The sequence below is a fragment of the Rhinopithecus bieti genome, unplaced genomic scaffold (assembly GCF_001698545.2).
Source record: "Rhinopithecus bieti isolate Rb0 unplaced genomic scaffold, ASM169854v2 scaffold_65, whole genome shotgun sequence".
NCBI classification, from domain to species: Eukaryota; Metazoa; Chordata; class Mammalia; order Primates; family Cercopithecidae; genus Rhinopithecus; species Rhinopithecus bieti.
Genome location: NW_016803344.1, coordinates 3631214 through 3645631, shown reverse-complemented (window position 1 = coordinate 3645631; position 14418 = coordinate 3631214). Strand labels below are relative to the sequence as shown.

The window sequence follows — 14418 nt, the reverse complement described above, 5'->3', positions numbered from 1 at the left end:
CCTTATACACTGACACAGGTACACAGAACACCATCTGTATATCAGAAAGTGAAAAGAGCAAGAACGGAGCTACGGACACAGATCTGTAGATACAGACACTTCTTTCTACAACAAAAGCTGCTCCCCCTAAACAGAGACAGAGGAAACATCTCCCTGTCCTAGGGCTACCAGTAATGACAGGCACAGATCTGGCTGGTGGTGCAGCTGGTTCTCCTTCTATTCCCTCAAATTGCTATCGGATCCAGGGATTTTCTCTGCAATTGTTCTGTATGACGCAGTATCTTTGATCGCCAGTATTGCTCTGCAGGAATAAAGGGGCTAGGGAGAAGAACAGACACAATGAAAGAATATAAATGGCCAAGGAATGCTGGCAGAAGTGTTTGGCTTCACTGAAACTCAAAATGAGAGCAATCAGATACACTAAGGTCAATATAAACTAGGCTGTCATTTATTATAGCAAAGCATTAGAAACAATCCAAAGTCCCAATGAAAGTAGAAAAGTTAGATCCATGATTTGCTATATGTCACAATTACAAGTTCTGTTTCTAATAATATTGAGATGCCATGATATCATACAAAGTTAAAGGCTTTAGAAAGCAGATTGTGTGTTGATGAGAATTTTATAAAAGAACACTCAAACACTTGTTTTAAATCTCTGGAAAGAAATACATCAAGGCTGGGCACAGTGGCTCACGCCTGTAATCTCAGCACTTTGGGAGACCATCACTTGAGCCCAGGAATTCGACACCAGCCTAGGCAACATGGCAAAACCCCATTTCTACTAAAAACAGCAACAATAACAACAACTAGCGGGTGTGGTGGTACATGCTTGTAGTCCCAGCTACACAAGAGGCTGACATGGGAGGATCACTTGAGCCCAGGAGGTCAAGACTGCAGCAAGCTACGATCATGCCACTGCACTCCAGCCTGGGTGACAGAGTGAGACCCTATCTCAAACAACAATCATAACCAAAAAACAAAAGAAAGAAATACACCAAAATATCAGCAAAATATTTTCTGTTACTAGCAAAATAAGAGAAAGTGTCGTTTTTCTGGCTAGTGAGATTTTAAATTATTTGTTTTCCTCATTTTACCATTCTGTATTTTCTGTAGTGAACTTATTTCTCTTGTAAATGAAGAAAGTTACACAAATAGTGAAAAAGGGACAGAAAATGAACACATGAGAACTATAAAAAAGAGGCAGTAAAAGAACATATCAGCATTCTTGCTTCTTCCATTTCACCCCAACAATGTATTTTGACCCGTAAAACCTAGGGAGAACTATGGATGCTTAAAAACATCCATTTTAAGGGCAATTTAAGGGGGTGGGGAATGTGACAACTGAGTGATTACTGCCTCGAAACCTCTAATATCACATCTTCCTCCTCAAGTACTTTATCAAATCCTAGCAGGAATGAACTTTTTTTCCAATAGAATTATGGGCTTAGATTATGGTAAAGAAATCAGTCTGAAATATTTCATCTCTAATCATTAAAACCAAGAAGCCTGTCTACCTAGCTTAGGCAAATAAAAGTTAGTGGGGGTGGGGATTAGGAATTTAGAAGTGGGGATTCACCTAGAAGAAAGGAAATCTGAAGTAGTCCTGGAAATGCAAAAGGAACAGGCAGGAATAGCAAGACCCCATCTTGAAGGGAAGGAGGCAGAGAGGGCGGGAGAGTGGATAAGGAAAAGAATATCTTACCATGCACAAAAATCTTCACTTGCATCCCATCGTTTCGATGTTTTCATTTCAAAGCATACATTGGCATATTCCTTTTCTAACACTTTTTCCCCTCAACTTACAAATTTTAAAAGAGAAAAGTGTGCTCATTTTGGTTGTTCCACTTCAAGCTGTTAAGGGCATCCCCTGCCTAAATCATGGCCATTATGCAGTGTATTAAAACTCTCATCTTACAGAAACAGGAGAATTAAACCAATTCCCTGGGCCGACTCCAGGAAACAGTCTCTCTTCATCCTTAGGCCCTTCTCGGAATCATAGTCAATCCCAAAATCTATTATTCTTACAGAAAGAACATTTTCCCAGACAACTATTATTATCATCCAATTGTGACTTTTCATTTTAAGAGCTAAGTACTCCAAATTCTCTATTTAGGGATGTACAAAAAGGAACTTCACAGCACCCGGTACTAAAGTCACAAGAACAAGGACATGTTCTGGGCTTCCTTGCTTGGTTTTTAGAATAAAAGTATTTGCACCAAAAAACCTTTTGCCTTCTTTTTACTGCTGAAATGGGCATATTCAAATCTGTCATCATATAGTCAGGGGTTTAGAGGAACCAAAGCAGCCATTAAATGGTTTCTTCACTGTACCTCCCTACATCTTTCTGCCAAGGTCACTTGTCTTAAGAGAAGGGACGGGAAGGCAGAAGGGAGGGAAGGGAAACAGAAAAGGAAATAAAGGAGCATGGGTCCCTGGTCCTGGTGGCTGCCTTCCTCCCCTCTGCTCCGGGGCATCCTCGCATCCCCCCATCCTTGCACAGCGCAACTCTGAGCCACACCACCACTCTGTCCTGCTCACCTCCTGCCTGCTAGGCACACCCATCAGGACACAGCCCCACAGGCCCCAGGTCTCCTCCTGAAGCTCTTTCCAGAAGTCTCTTCCAGGACAGCACCTTGCCCCTTCTTTTCAAAGCTCTTGGCCACACCTCCAGCCAACCCTTCCTCCACTGTGGCTCCTCCCCGCCCTCCCTCCAGAGTCAGAATTTCTCCTGACATACTTTTCAAAGCCTGTAACGGGTGTTTCTTTCTGTAGGGACTTGCTCCCACCCTCATCCAGCCCAAAAGCACAGAGACCAGGTCTGCTCTAGAGCCTGGGGGCTTCTCCGACCTCCACAGGGCAAGCACCGAGGACACAGCCGCTGTCAGCACACCTGTCCTAGGGCCACCAGCTCCTGCCTGGCCTCCTGCTTTTCCTCTTTAGCCTACTCCCCACTAGGCAGAGCATGTCACATCTCTGCTCAAAGGCCTCCAAAGGTTTTTCTCAGGCCAACATCCTGGTCAGGCCCACAAGGCCTATAGAATCTCTGGTCAATGCTCACCCTGCTGGAGCAACACCAGCACCCCACTGCCATGGGGCCTTTGCCCTTGAAGCCCACACACAGACCTCCCATAACTCCTCCAGGACTTTACTCAAAGGCTGCCTTCTTGGTGCAGCCTTTCCTGGCTTCCTGAATTTTCAGCATCCATACCGCTCCCTTACCTTTTTTCCCCAGTGTTTGTCAATATCTAACATCTATACATTTGACTTATTTCTATTGTGGGTTGCCTGTCTCCCACACCAGAATGGAAGCCCTGTGGCTGGGCGAAGTGGTTCCCGCCTGTAACCCCAGCACTTTGGGAGGCTGAAGCAGAAGGATTGCTTGAGTTCAGGAGTTTGAGATCAGCGACATAGTAAGACCCTGTCTCTACAAAAAAAAAAAAAATTAAAAATCAGCTGAGCACAGTGGCATGTGCCATATTCCAGCCACTCAGGAGGCTGAGGTGGGAGGAAGGCTTAAACCCAGAAGGCTGAGGCTGCAGTGAGCCATGATGACGCCACTGCACTTCAGCCTGAGTGATAGAGCAAGACCCTGTCTTAAAAAAAAAAAAAAAAAAAAAGATGGAAACTCAGGGATTTTTGTCTGTCTATTTATTGCTGTTCTCTAGAGCCAGACCTGTGAGTGGCACCCAGTTCCTACTTTTAAAAGGACAAATTAATGAATGGTTTGCAGGTTATGTATGATCAGTGTCTGACCTCACATTCTATTTCTCACTATTTCCCTCCCTGATTTATTTTTCTTCACAGAATCAGTGGCTGGCTGCCACAGACTGATATATTTACTTGTTTCTTTACTGTTTTTCTCCTCCCACCATCACGAGGAGGCCAATTCCAGGACAGAGCCTCACATGAAGCAGGTGCCCAATAACCATCTGCTGAATGGAAGGATTCCTTTCCTCCACACTTTCCAGGTCAGGTCACTATCGGCTCACACCTGGACTGCATAAGCACCCTAACTTGCCTTCCTATCTCCAGATCCTTCCTGCCCCAGCACCCACCGCAGAACTTCCTACCCCAAAACGAGCGAATTTACGATGACCTCTCCTCAGCATCACTGCCGCTCATCTCCACCTCCACTGTACTCTGCACTAAACATGCGCCCCAAGCAGGACACTGCCACGCCCACCCTCAGCTGAGAGGCCCTCAGTCTCCCTCCTCTTGACCTGCTATACCTAGACATTTTTTAGGAATTCCATGTTCTCTCTCCTGGGAATGTTCATCTGACCGGCAAGGCCTACCCCACAATACGGCTGGGCAAGAGTCTCACATGGACACTATCACAGCACCCATGTGGAATTCAAAACCTAACACTGATGGTATGCTGGCTGTCTTGCCATATGTCCCCCACTGGGCTGTAAGCAGCTGGTTACCAGACACATTAAATCAACGGAGGAACATGAGGCTGTGGGCTCTTCCCATTACATGTTCTGAAGAACACACATCCAGGGAAGATGAGAAGTGGTCGGTTCTTATGAACACCCACGAGTATTTCTCCCATTCTCTGGTAAGACTGAACCTCATAAAGTTACTCCTCAGTCCATGCCACTAATATCTCCAGACAGAATAATCTACTCTTGATACCCAAATATTCTCACAAAGGCTGTTAAAGAAGCTTAAGGAAGCTTAAACGCTTTCCCTGACTCTGAATGATGACGCGCTGAAACAACAGGCTGTGTGTGTCACAGCTGTGCCTGTGCTAACAGGAAGCTTGGGCTGCTAACTGGGCTTCCAGGTTTAGGTGGTCCAAGAACTGCTGAGCAAACACACAGCCTTTTTCTGGAAGTGCTTCCTGTCTGTACTTTGGGATCAATGTCCCTAGGGTATGATCGTTCATCAGGACTTCTCTTGTTTTTTTTTTTTCCTGGTTCCTATTTCTTACCATGGGCATTCACCTCTATCTAAGCATTTCCTAACACAAGAATTTGCCTGGCCGGGCGCGGTGGCTCAAGCCTGTAATCCCAGCACTTTGGGAGGCCGAGACGGGCGGATCACGAGGTCAGGAGATCGAGACCATCCTGGCGAACATGGTGAAACCTCGTCTCTACTAAAAAATACAAAAAACTAGCCGGGTGAGGTGGCGGGCGCCTGTAGTCCCAGCTACTCTGGAGGCTGAGGCGGGAGAATGGCGTAAACCTGGGAGGCGGAGCATGCAGTGAGCTGAGATCTGGCCACTGCACTCCAGCCTGGGCGACAGAGCGAGACTCCGTCTCAAAAAAAAAAAGAATTTGCCTAACTAGAGTCCTGTGGGATAAGAAGATCTTTCACTATGTTCCCCCTATTTGATATAAACTCTGACCACATGATCTAATTTCCATGGGTCCTGGGATTTGGCATGTCTCTTGTTCTTACTTTGACCTAGTGGACACTCTACTTCTAAGTATGGATTTGTTCTTTTTCTTTGTAAAATGTTTGTGTGGGTGTTTTGTTTTATTTTGTTTAAAGATCTGGGAAATGCCCAGGCGCGGTGGCTCACGCCTGTAATCCCAGCACTTTGGGAGGCTGAGGTGGGCAGATCACGAGGTCAGGAGATCGAGACCATCCTGGCTAACACAGTGAAACCCTGTCTCTACTAAAAATACAAAAAAATTAGCCGGGCATGGTGGCAGGCGCCTGTAGTCCCAGCTACTCGTGAAACTGAGGCAGGAGAATGGCCTGAACCTGGGAGGCAGAACTTGGAGTGGGCCAAGATCGCGCCACTGCACTCCAGCCTGGGCGACAGAGCGAGACTCCGTCTCAAAAAACATACGGGAAGCACTCCACTCATCCAACACAGGATGCCTAAGAGCATCTCTAAAGATGAGATCCTTATCGGCCACACACCCCCGCCTCCCTTTCCAGGAGACACCCTACAAGCCTGGTTCTTAGGAACAGCCAGATTTGGTTACTGGTGCCCAACCTCGCTGCACTCCACCACACCTTTCTCTAGATGCCTTAACAGCTGACAGCCTAAAGCCCAGCTTTGGATTCTGAGGCAAACGAGGAAATAAGAGCCAACGTTTCAGCCTCACAAGGCCCTAACTAGCAAGCAGAGATGGGCTAACCACTAGCGACATGTGGCTATGGAGTGCTTGATGAGTGCAACCAACAAAGCGAATTTCAGGTTTCATTTAACAGTATTTAATTTAAATGTAAACAGTCACATGTGACTAGCAGCCATGATGTTGGACAGCACAGATCCAGACAAAAAGATAAAACCCAAAGCTGTCATGCTGGCTATTCTTCAATATTTACATTTGCAAAGGCCAGGATGAAACAAGGCACTAGCAGGCGGCAATGTCCTGGCATGATCCTCCCAGTCACTCACCTGTGGGTATCTCCAACAGTGAGACCCTCAACCCTATCTTCCTCTGCCAGCTTTGCCTGGCAGCAGCACCCTCTCACACGGATCAGTCACTACCCACATGAGCCGTCACAGTGAGTCTTTACAGCTCTCCTGATTGCTGTGTGCACCAAGTCCCACACCCCCAGTGCCTGCAGGCTCTAGGAGCACCACAGTTCAAATCCACAACTTCTCAAATAAAACCCATCATCTTCCATCTTCCCCAACCTCCAAACTTAAGAGTTTTCCCTAGACTTCATATTTTCTCCAAAGCCACCATACACCCAATCAGGTTCTTATGTATAAAATCTTGATGGGAATCCGAAACATCTCCTTCTTTGGCCCTCAAAACCTCCTATCATCTCTTCTGTCAGCCTCACCTGTGTTCTTACTATTCCCACGCCTTTGGTATCTCCCAGACCAACCAATTCTTCCTGTCCTACTCCACTGCCCCTGCCTCCAACCAGCTGCCCCCACACTAATCCCATCCATCAGGCAGTGGGAAGCAACTCACTGGAACTGAGCCCGCTCACCTTTTTCCTGTCAATGGGCAAATCATTCAAAATGGTCTTCTACTTTAAAAGTTGACTTAGGGTAGCAATTTCACTAGTGATTAAATACGGGCAGTACTGTGTTCCTGTTCTTATTTTATATATATTTTGGAGACAGAGTCTTGCTCTGTCACCAAGGATGGCATGCAATGACACAACTGCTGACTCACTGCAGCCTCGAACCTCTGGGCTCAAGCAATCCTCCCACCTCAGTCTTCCGAGTAGGTAGGACTATAGGCACGCACCACCGCGTCCAACTAATCTTTAAATTTTTTGTATGAATGAGGGTCTCGCTATGTTGCCACGGCTGGTCTGGAACTCCTGGCCACAAGTGATCCTCACGCCTTGGCCTCCCAGAGTGCTGAGATTACAGGCCTGGGCATCCACACCCAGCCTATAACATATTTTCTAACAAAACTATCCACAACCCAAAACTCCATCCCACGAACTATTCCTTTGTGAACATTCTTTGATGAGGTTTTGTTTCCGTGTTTTCCTTCTTTTATGTAATCGACTTCATCTTGAGCTTTAGAAATTCAGACTAAGGCCCATCTTGGCATCCCTGATGCTAAATCATCCTGGAAGCTCAAGTTTGGACTCTGCCACCTCTATCTTTGGCATCTCTCTCCTCCCAGCAGCTCCATCCCATGATTCCAACTCTGTTCCTACTCTTTGTAGTTCAATTTAGCATAACTTTAAAAACTATTTTCTTCCCCTTTTAAGGCTTCCTTTTATAGCCCTAGACTGGGATAAAAATTCCCTAACATCCTTAATTAAATGGCTCCACTGTTAAATCAACTTTATAATTAACATCATATTTACACCCAACTATGGCTTACGTCCACATTCCCAGCTCCCATGTTCTCACAAAGACTCCTACTTAGGTTGGATCTGGAAATTAATGCTTTGAGCAGTATTCCTTCCCAACCCTGCCCTAAAAAATATAACAGGGATAGAGGGAAAAACCTCAAAATAGGCAAGCTTAAAAAGAAAAACATTTCCACACACAAGAAACATGTATGGGCTGGGCACGGTGGCTCACGCCTGTAATCCCAACACTTTGGGAGGCTGAGGCAGGTGCGTCACTTGATCTCAGGAGTTCCAGACTAGTCTGGCAACGTGCAGAAATGCCATCTCTCTCAAAAAAAAAAAAAAAAAACTAGCCAGGCCCAGTAGCACACACCTGCAGTCCTAACTACTCAGGAGGCTGAGGTGGGAGGATCACATGAGCCAAGGAGGTCAAGACTGCAGTGAGCTGTGATTGCTCCACTGCACTCCAGCCTGGGCAACAGAATGAGACCCTGTGTGAAAAGAAAAAGAAGAAAGAAAAAGAGAAAAAAACACTTATGGAAAAAAATGGGGCTGACATTGGGACCTGCTGGGCTAAGCCTGGAAGCCCTAAGTCTGGCCGCCTCGGCTCCAGCAGGGGAACAAGGTGGGGGCTGAACCAGGACAGGCAGGCTTCCCCCACTCTTCCATGCCATGGTTGGTAACCCTGGGGAAGACAATGAAGGCTCCACCCTAGGGTCTGCCTCTGGACTGGATCCTTAATGAGAAGACACAAACCCCACAGGAGCACAGAGAAAGAGATGAAATTCCCAGAAGACTCCAGATGCAAAGAGAACTAGGGAGGGACTTCATAAGTATATGAGGGTTCCCAATGATTTAAATGAAGTCACATTTAAAAGAAACGCATATATACAAGAAATTAAGGGCCAAAAATAGGCAGAAGTTAACCGAATAAAAATTTTAGAAGAATAATATTGCAATAAAAATTCAACACAAATACATGACTGTATACAAAAAAATAAGTAAACTGGAAAATACTGAAGGATTCATCCAGAAGGCAGTGCTGGAAGAGGATACCTAAATCATTAGAGAAAGCAGCTAAAAAGAAATGAGGACAGGCTGGAAGGTTGGTGTATATCATTCACAGAAGTCCGTGTAATAGTGGAGGGCAAACTACAATTATTTCCAGACGTACAAAGACTAAGATGGTGACCAGACTATTAGTGTATCTTAAATGAAAAGCAAACTAAAAGGGAAGAAAAAGAACACAAGAAACAACAAGGAAAGAGGAAGCTGACCACATATAATGATGAACTCAACTGCTAATGATAAAATACTACAAGCTTAACCTAGAATAAGTAAATCTTAAATTCTGGACCATAATGACAAGGCAGGTGGTTGAGAGATGCTCAAGTTCTTGTCCCCAAAGTGAAGGGACGTGAGAGTGAATCATCTCCTGGGCTGTAAGACAAAATAAAGTCACAAAAGAGACGAGGCAACCCCCATGCATCAAACTTTCCCATTCACTCTTCAAGTTGATCTAATTTAATCCTGAACAACTGAACAACAACTTGCCTCTTCCCCTAGAAAACCTGTGTCAACCCTAAGCCTTCAACAGTGAAGAAAATCCAGTTTCAAAATTTTTCATTATAGGAAAAAAGAAAATAGTAATGCCAGTTGTAAAATTAAACACCTGAGAATACAATTAAAAGAAATAAACAAATAAATACAGTGTGGATGAAAGTAGTCAATCAATGTACTTAAAGATGCCATGTTCGGCCAGGCATGGTGGCTCACGCCTATAATCCTAGCACTCTGGGAGGCCGAGGCAGGTGGATCATCTGAGATCAGGAGTTCAAGACCAGCATGGCCAACGTGGCAAAACCCCATCTCTACTAAAAATACAAAAATTAGCCAGGCGTGGCAGCACGTGCCTGTAGTCCCAGTTGGGAGTCCCAGCCTGTAGTCCCACTTGGGAGGCTGAGGCAGGATAATCACTTGAACCCGGGAGGTGGAGGTTGCAGTGAACTGAGATGGCGCCACTGCACTCCAACCTGGATGACAGAGCAAGACTTTGTCTCCCAAAAAAAAAAAAAAAAAAAAAAAGCCATGTTCAAGCCAGGGTTGGTAGCATGCATCCATAATCCCAGCTACTCGACAGTCTGAGTCAGATGGCTTGAGCCCTGGAATTCAAAGCTGCATTATGATTGCACCACTGCCCTCCAGTGTAGGCAAGAGTAAGACTCAATCTCCAAGGCAGGAGGATTGCTCGAGCTCAAGCTCTTAAGTTCAAGACCAGTCTGGGCAACATAGGGAGACCTTGTCTCTACAAAAGTAATAAAAAATATTAGCCGAGCATGGTGGCAGGCATCTGTGGTCCCAGCTACTTGGGAGGCTGTGGTGGGAGGACTGCCTGAGCCCAGGAGGCCTGAGCCTTAATTGTGCCACTGCACTCCAACCTGGGCAGCACAGTGAGATCCAGTCTTAAAAAATAATCCTGACACCTCTGTAGATCCATCTTCCCTCAAATGTCTTACTGTTGATTCCTTTTATCATCAGGCCACGGGGCACGCCAATAGTTTCAGACATAACATTGATAATAATAACTAATCTTGAAACCAGGCGTGGTGGCTCATACTTATAATCCCAGTGCTTTAGGAGGCTGAGGCAAGAGGATCGCTTGAGCCCAGAAGTTCAAGACCAGCCTATGCAACACAGCGAGACCCCATCTCTACAAAAAGTATAAAAAATTAGCCAGCTGTAGTAGACTACAGGCTGCACACACCTATAGTCCCAGCTACTTGGGAGACTGAGATGGGAAGATAGATTAAGCCTGGAAAGTCAAGGCTGCAATGAGCTTTAAGGGCACCACTGCACTCCAGCCTGGGCAACAGAGCAAGACCTTGTCTCCAGAAAAGAGAAAAAAAGAAAAAAAAAAAAAAAAAAAAAAGAAGAAAATCCTAGAATACTATTCTTGCCATTAACCACATCTCCAATATTAAGAGGAAAACATCTTGAGGCAAGATCTCTCTAAAGAGCATTTTTCTGTTTTTAAACCAACCCATTATAGTTAACTTTATACAAATCATCATCCTATATCTGGGAAAAAATGTTCTTACTGAATATAAATGAATGTGTATAATCCACCTTATCTGACTGCTATCACTTATTCGGATAAAAGCATCTCTATGCTGGACACTGCTACTGTAATACATATGGACAGTGGGGTTCCAAGCAGTAAGCCATTCATCCTCCCAGCTTGCAATATGAGTGTGATGTTGGGTTGCACATTTCCTAAGAGTACATTTTTGAAGATAAAATTAAGCCTTCAACATCCTCCAGGACACAGGAAGCAATGGGCTGGATTTAAAATGTTAACAGCAATGCATGCTTCCTTCCTGGAGTTAATCCCAGCAGATGACTCCAGGCTGAGAGCACAGCTAAAACCCAAGAGTTAGCCCAAAGACGATCTCACATATAAAGTATTTGGTTTGCAAATGCCTTAACCTTCACTGAAAACATAAGCATTAAAGCCAATCCTATGTCGATTCCATACGGAAACTACTTTCAAGAGATTTAAGAAAGACAGGGAATATGATTACCGGAAGAGTGAAGAAAGCAGGGTGCTTTGCCTCGTCTTCGTATTTGCCTTCCGTTGAACTTCCAGCCTCCATTGATTTGGATGTGGTATTCTTACCAATACCCATCATTAAGAGAAGCGAGTAGTTTGCACAGCCGTTGGAGAGCAGCTGGAAGTGAAGGCTTATTTAAGCAAGAAGCCCAGGATCAGCCGGGTCTTCTAGTGTCTGGAGCCCCTGATTCTCAGGCAGAGATGAGGCCCGCAAACGGCATCTCTTAGCACCTAGGAAAGAAGAGCACAGCCAAATCACCCCAAAGCATGAAAACAACACAGGCCACGCCGTCACTGAGTTTCCTGCACAGAAAAAAGGTAATACTACACATTATCCCCAAGCACCCAAAAAATACTTTACCTAAATACAGTTTTCAGGTACCCACTCCTTCATTCATAGTCACCCACTGATTCTGAATTGCCCACTAGAGACGGGGACCAATAAACCAAATAATCAAAAATTTCACAATACTAGGGAGAAAAAAAATAGCTAAGGTACTTCTTTGATATGCATATGGTTTATATCTCATAACCCAGCATTACCTAATAGAACTTTCTGCAATGAGGGAGACATTATATATCTGTCCTGTCCAACAGAGTCATGTGGCTACTGAGAACCTGAAATGTGCTTAGTGCAAATGAGTCAGTGAATTTTAATTGTATCTAATTTTAATTGAAATTTAAGATAGCTACTTGTAGTCTGTGGCTACTATACTGGACAATGCAGATACAGCCAATTAACCATGATTAGACAGGCATTAAAATAATTCTAAATTCCCTACATGTGCCCAATTAAAAGCAGGGTAAGATACTCAAAAGCAGTAAAAAGAAGAGGTTGCCGGGTGCAGTGGCTCACGTCTGTACTCCCAGCACTTTGAGAGGCTAAAATTTTGGGAGGTAGGTGGATCACTTGAGGTCAGGAATTTGAGACCAGCCTGGCCAACATAGTGAAACCCCGTCTCTACTTTAAAAAAAAAAAAAAAAAATTTAGCCAGGAGTGGTGGCACACGCCTGTAATCCCAGCTACGAGAGGCTGAGGCAGAAGAATCACTTGAACCTGGGAGGTGGAAGTTGCAGTGAGCTGAGATCGCACCACTGCACTCCAGCCTGGGCGACACAGTAAGTGAGAATCAGTCTCAAAAGGAAGAAAAAAGGAGAGGGCACAGAGGTTCCCTCCAAGGAATGGCATACATACAAGGAAACATGCCTAGCTATACCCGAATTTTTATAAAGAAAAAAATAATGCGAACAGGTAGGGGTGGGAAGGGGAGAGTGCATCCTCTGGTACTCCAATTAGGGTGACATCAGATCTTACCACCAATTATCTTCCCACCAGGAATAAAGAATCCAACCAAGCTGTCCTGTAAACGTGAGGACAGGCCTGCAAGTAGTTTGGAAATACAAGTACAGAACTTGCTGTTCAAGGAACTCTTCATAGGATACTTCATTCAATAAATACTTTGGATGAGCCAGGGGAAAACTGAAATGTAAAGAAATAAAAAAGGGAAAGAATTACACAAATTTTAGAGTTCAGCAATCAGAAGGCCAAAAAGGAAAACGAAAGAAACCACTGCCAGAACATGAAGTTCCGTAAGTGAAATATAGAGAGCTAGGTACACACATCAAATTCTTCCGGGGTGGTCATTCTCGTTTGCATATTCATGCACATTTTGCATTTTCATTCACATGCTATCCATATTCATTTAAAGCAGTGGTTCTCAATCCAGAGTAATTTTGCCCTGCAGGGGTCATCTGGCAATGTCTGGGGATGCCTTCGGCCATCACAACTGGGGGAGAGCTATTAACATCTAGTACGTAGAAGCTAGGGGTGCTGCTGAACATCCTACAATGCACAGGACAGATCCCACACCAAGATTTCAGGAGGGCTGAGATTGTGAAATCTTCGTTTAAAGACACTTCCCTTCTCCCGAGGATGGCATCCCAGATGTGCCATGTTGATTCTAAGGACAAGATCAGGTCCTCCAAGGGATACACTTGGCAGTTAGAGGAGCAGGAACATGCATATAGCGAAGCCCACACAGAAGCACGTCTATGGGACTTACTCCAGCTTGGTCATCTTCTGGCCAGGTGTGGTGGCTCACGCCTATAATCCCAGCACTTTGGTAGGTCGAGGTGGGCGGATCACCTGAGGTAGGAAGTTCAAGACCAGCCTGGCCAGGATGGTGAAACCCCGCCTCTACTAAAAATATAAAAATTGGCCGGGCATGGTGGCGGGTGCCTGTAAGCCCAGCTACTCAGCAAAATGAGGCAGGAGTATCGTTAGAACCTGGGAGGTAGAGGTTGCAGCGAGCCAAGATTGCACCATCACACTCCAGGCTAGGCAACACAGCGAGACTCCATTTAAAAAAAAAAAAAAAATCTTGAAACTTCTTGTCATAAAAAAACCAAAAACATACAAATACAAGCAGCTTACTGACAAAGGAAAGATAGTATTAACATCAGACTTCTTATCATTAACAGTAAAACTGGAGGAAAAAGTGATGTTTACAGCATCCAGAGAGAAATGAATGCAGAGCCTAAAATGCCACCTCAGGGGTCCCACCACCCTGACACAGCCCCCACCACATACAGGTCCTAACTCATCCATCACAACTCTGCTGTTTAATAAGGATATGAAACTCTACTGCAGGGATCACTACAACACTACAAAGTTTGATAGTCCTTAATACATAAAATCTGTGCAGGCCGGGCGTGGTGGCTCATGACTGTAATCCCAGCACTTTGGGAGGCCAAGGCGGGCAGATCCCGAGGTCAGGAGTTCAAGACCATCCTGTACAACATGGTGAAACCCCGTCTCTACTAAAAACACAAAAAATTAGCCGGGCATAGTGGCAGGCACCTGTAGTCCCAGCTACTGGGGAGGCTGACGCAGGAGAATGGTGTGAACCCAGGAGGCGGAGCTTGCAGTGAGCCGAGATTGTGCCACTGCACTCCAGCCTGGGTGACAGGCTGAAAAATATATACTCCGTCTCAAAAATATATATATAATTATATATAAATAAATAAATATAAACATATATAGACATATTTATATATAAATATATGTATTT

General features: G+C 44.9%; 1 protein-coding gene across 7 annotated transcripts in view; it reads right to left on the bottom strand.

Moving 5' to 3' along the window:
- The window catches only part of SLC23A2 (solute carrier family 23 member 2), a 133066-nt gene that overhangs the window by 65670 nt on the left and 52978 nt on the right, over positions 1 to 14418 (bottom strand). For 6 of the 7 annotated variants that reach the window (XM_017877979.1, XM_017877962.1, XM_017877986.1 and 3 more), the window contains 2 exons: positions 12663 to 12827; positions 11319 to 11578 (listed from right to left, as the gene is read on the bottom strand). In XM_017877979.1, coding sequence (XP_017733468.1) covers positions 11319 to 11426 — 108 coding nt within the window. In that variant the 5' untranslated portion in view covers positions 11427 to 11578; positions 12663 to 12827. The remainder of the gene's footprint in view (positions 1 to 11318; positions 11579 to 12662; positions 12828 to 14418) is intronic. The other variant, XM_017878011.1, reaches the window with a different exon arrangement.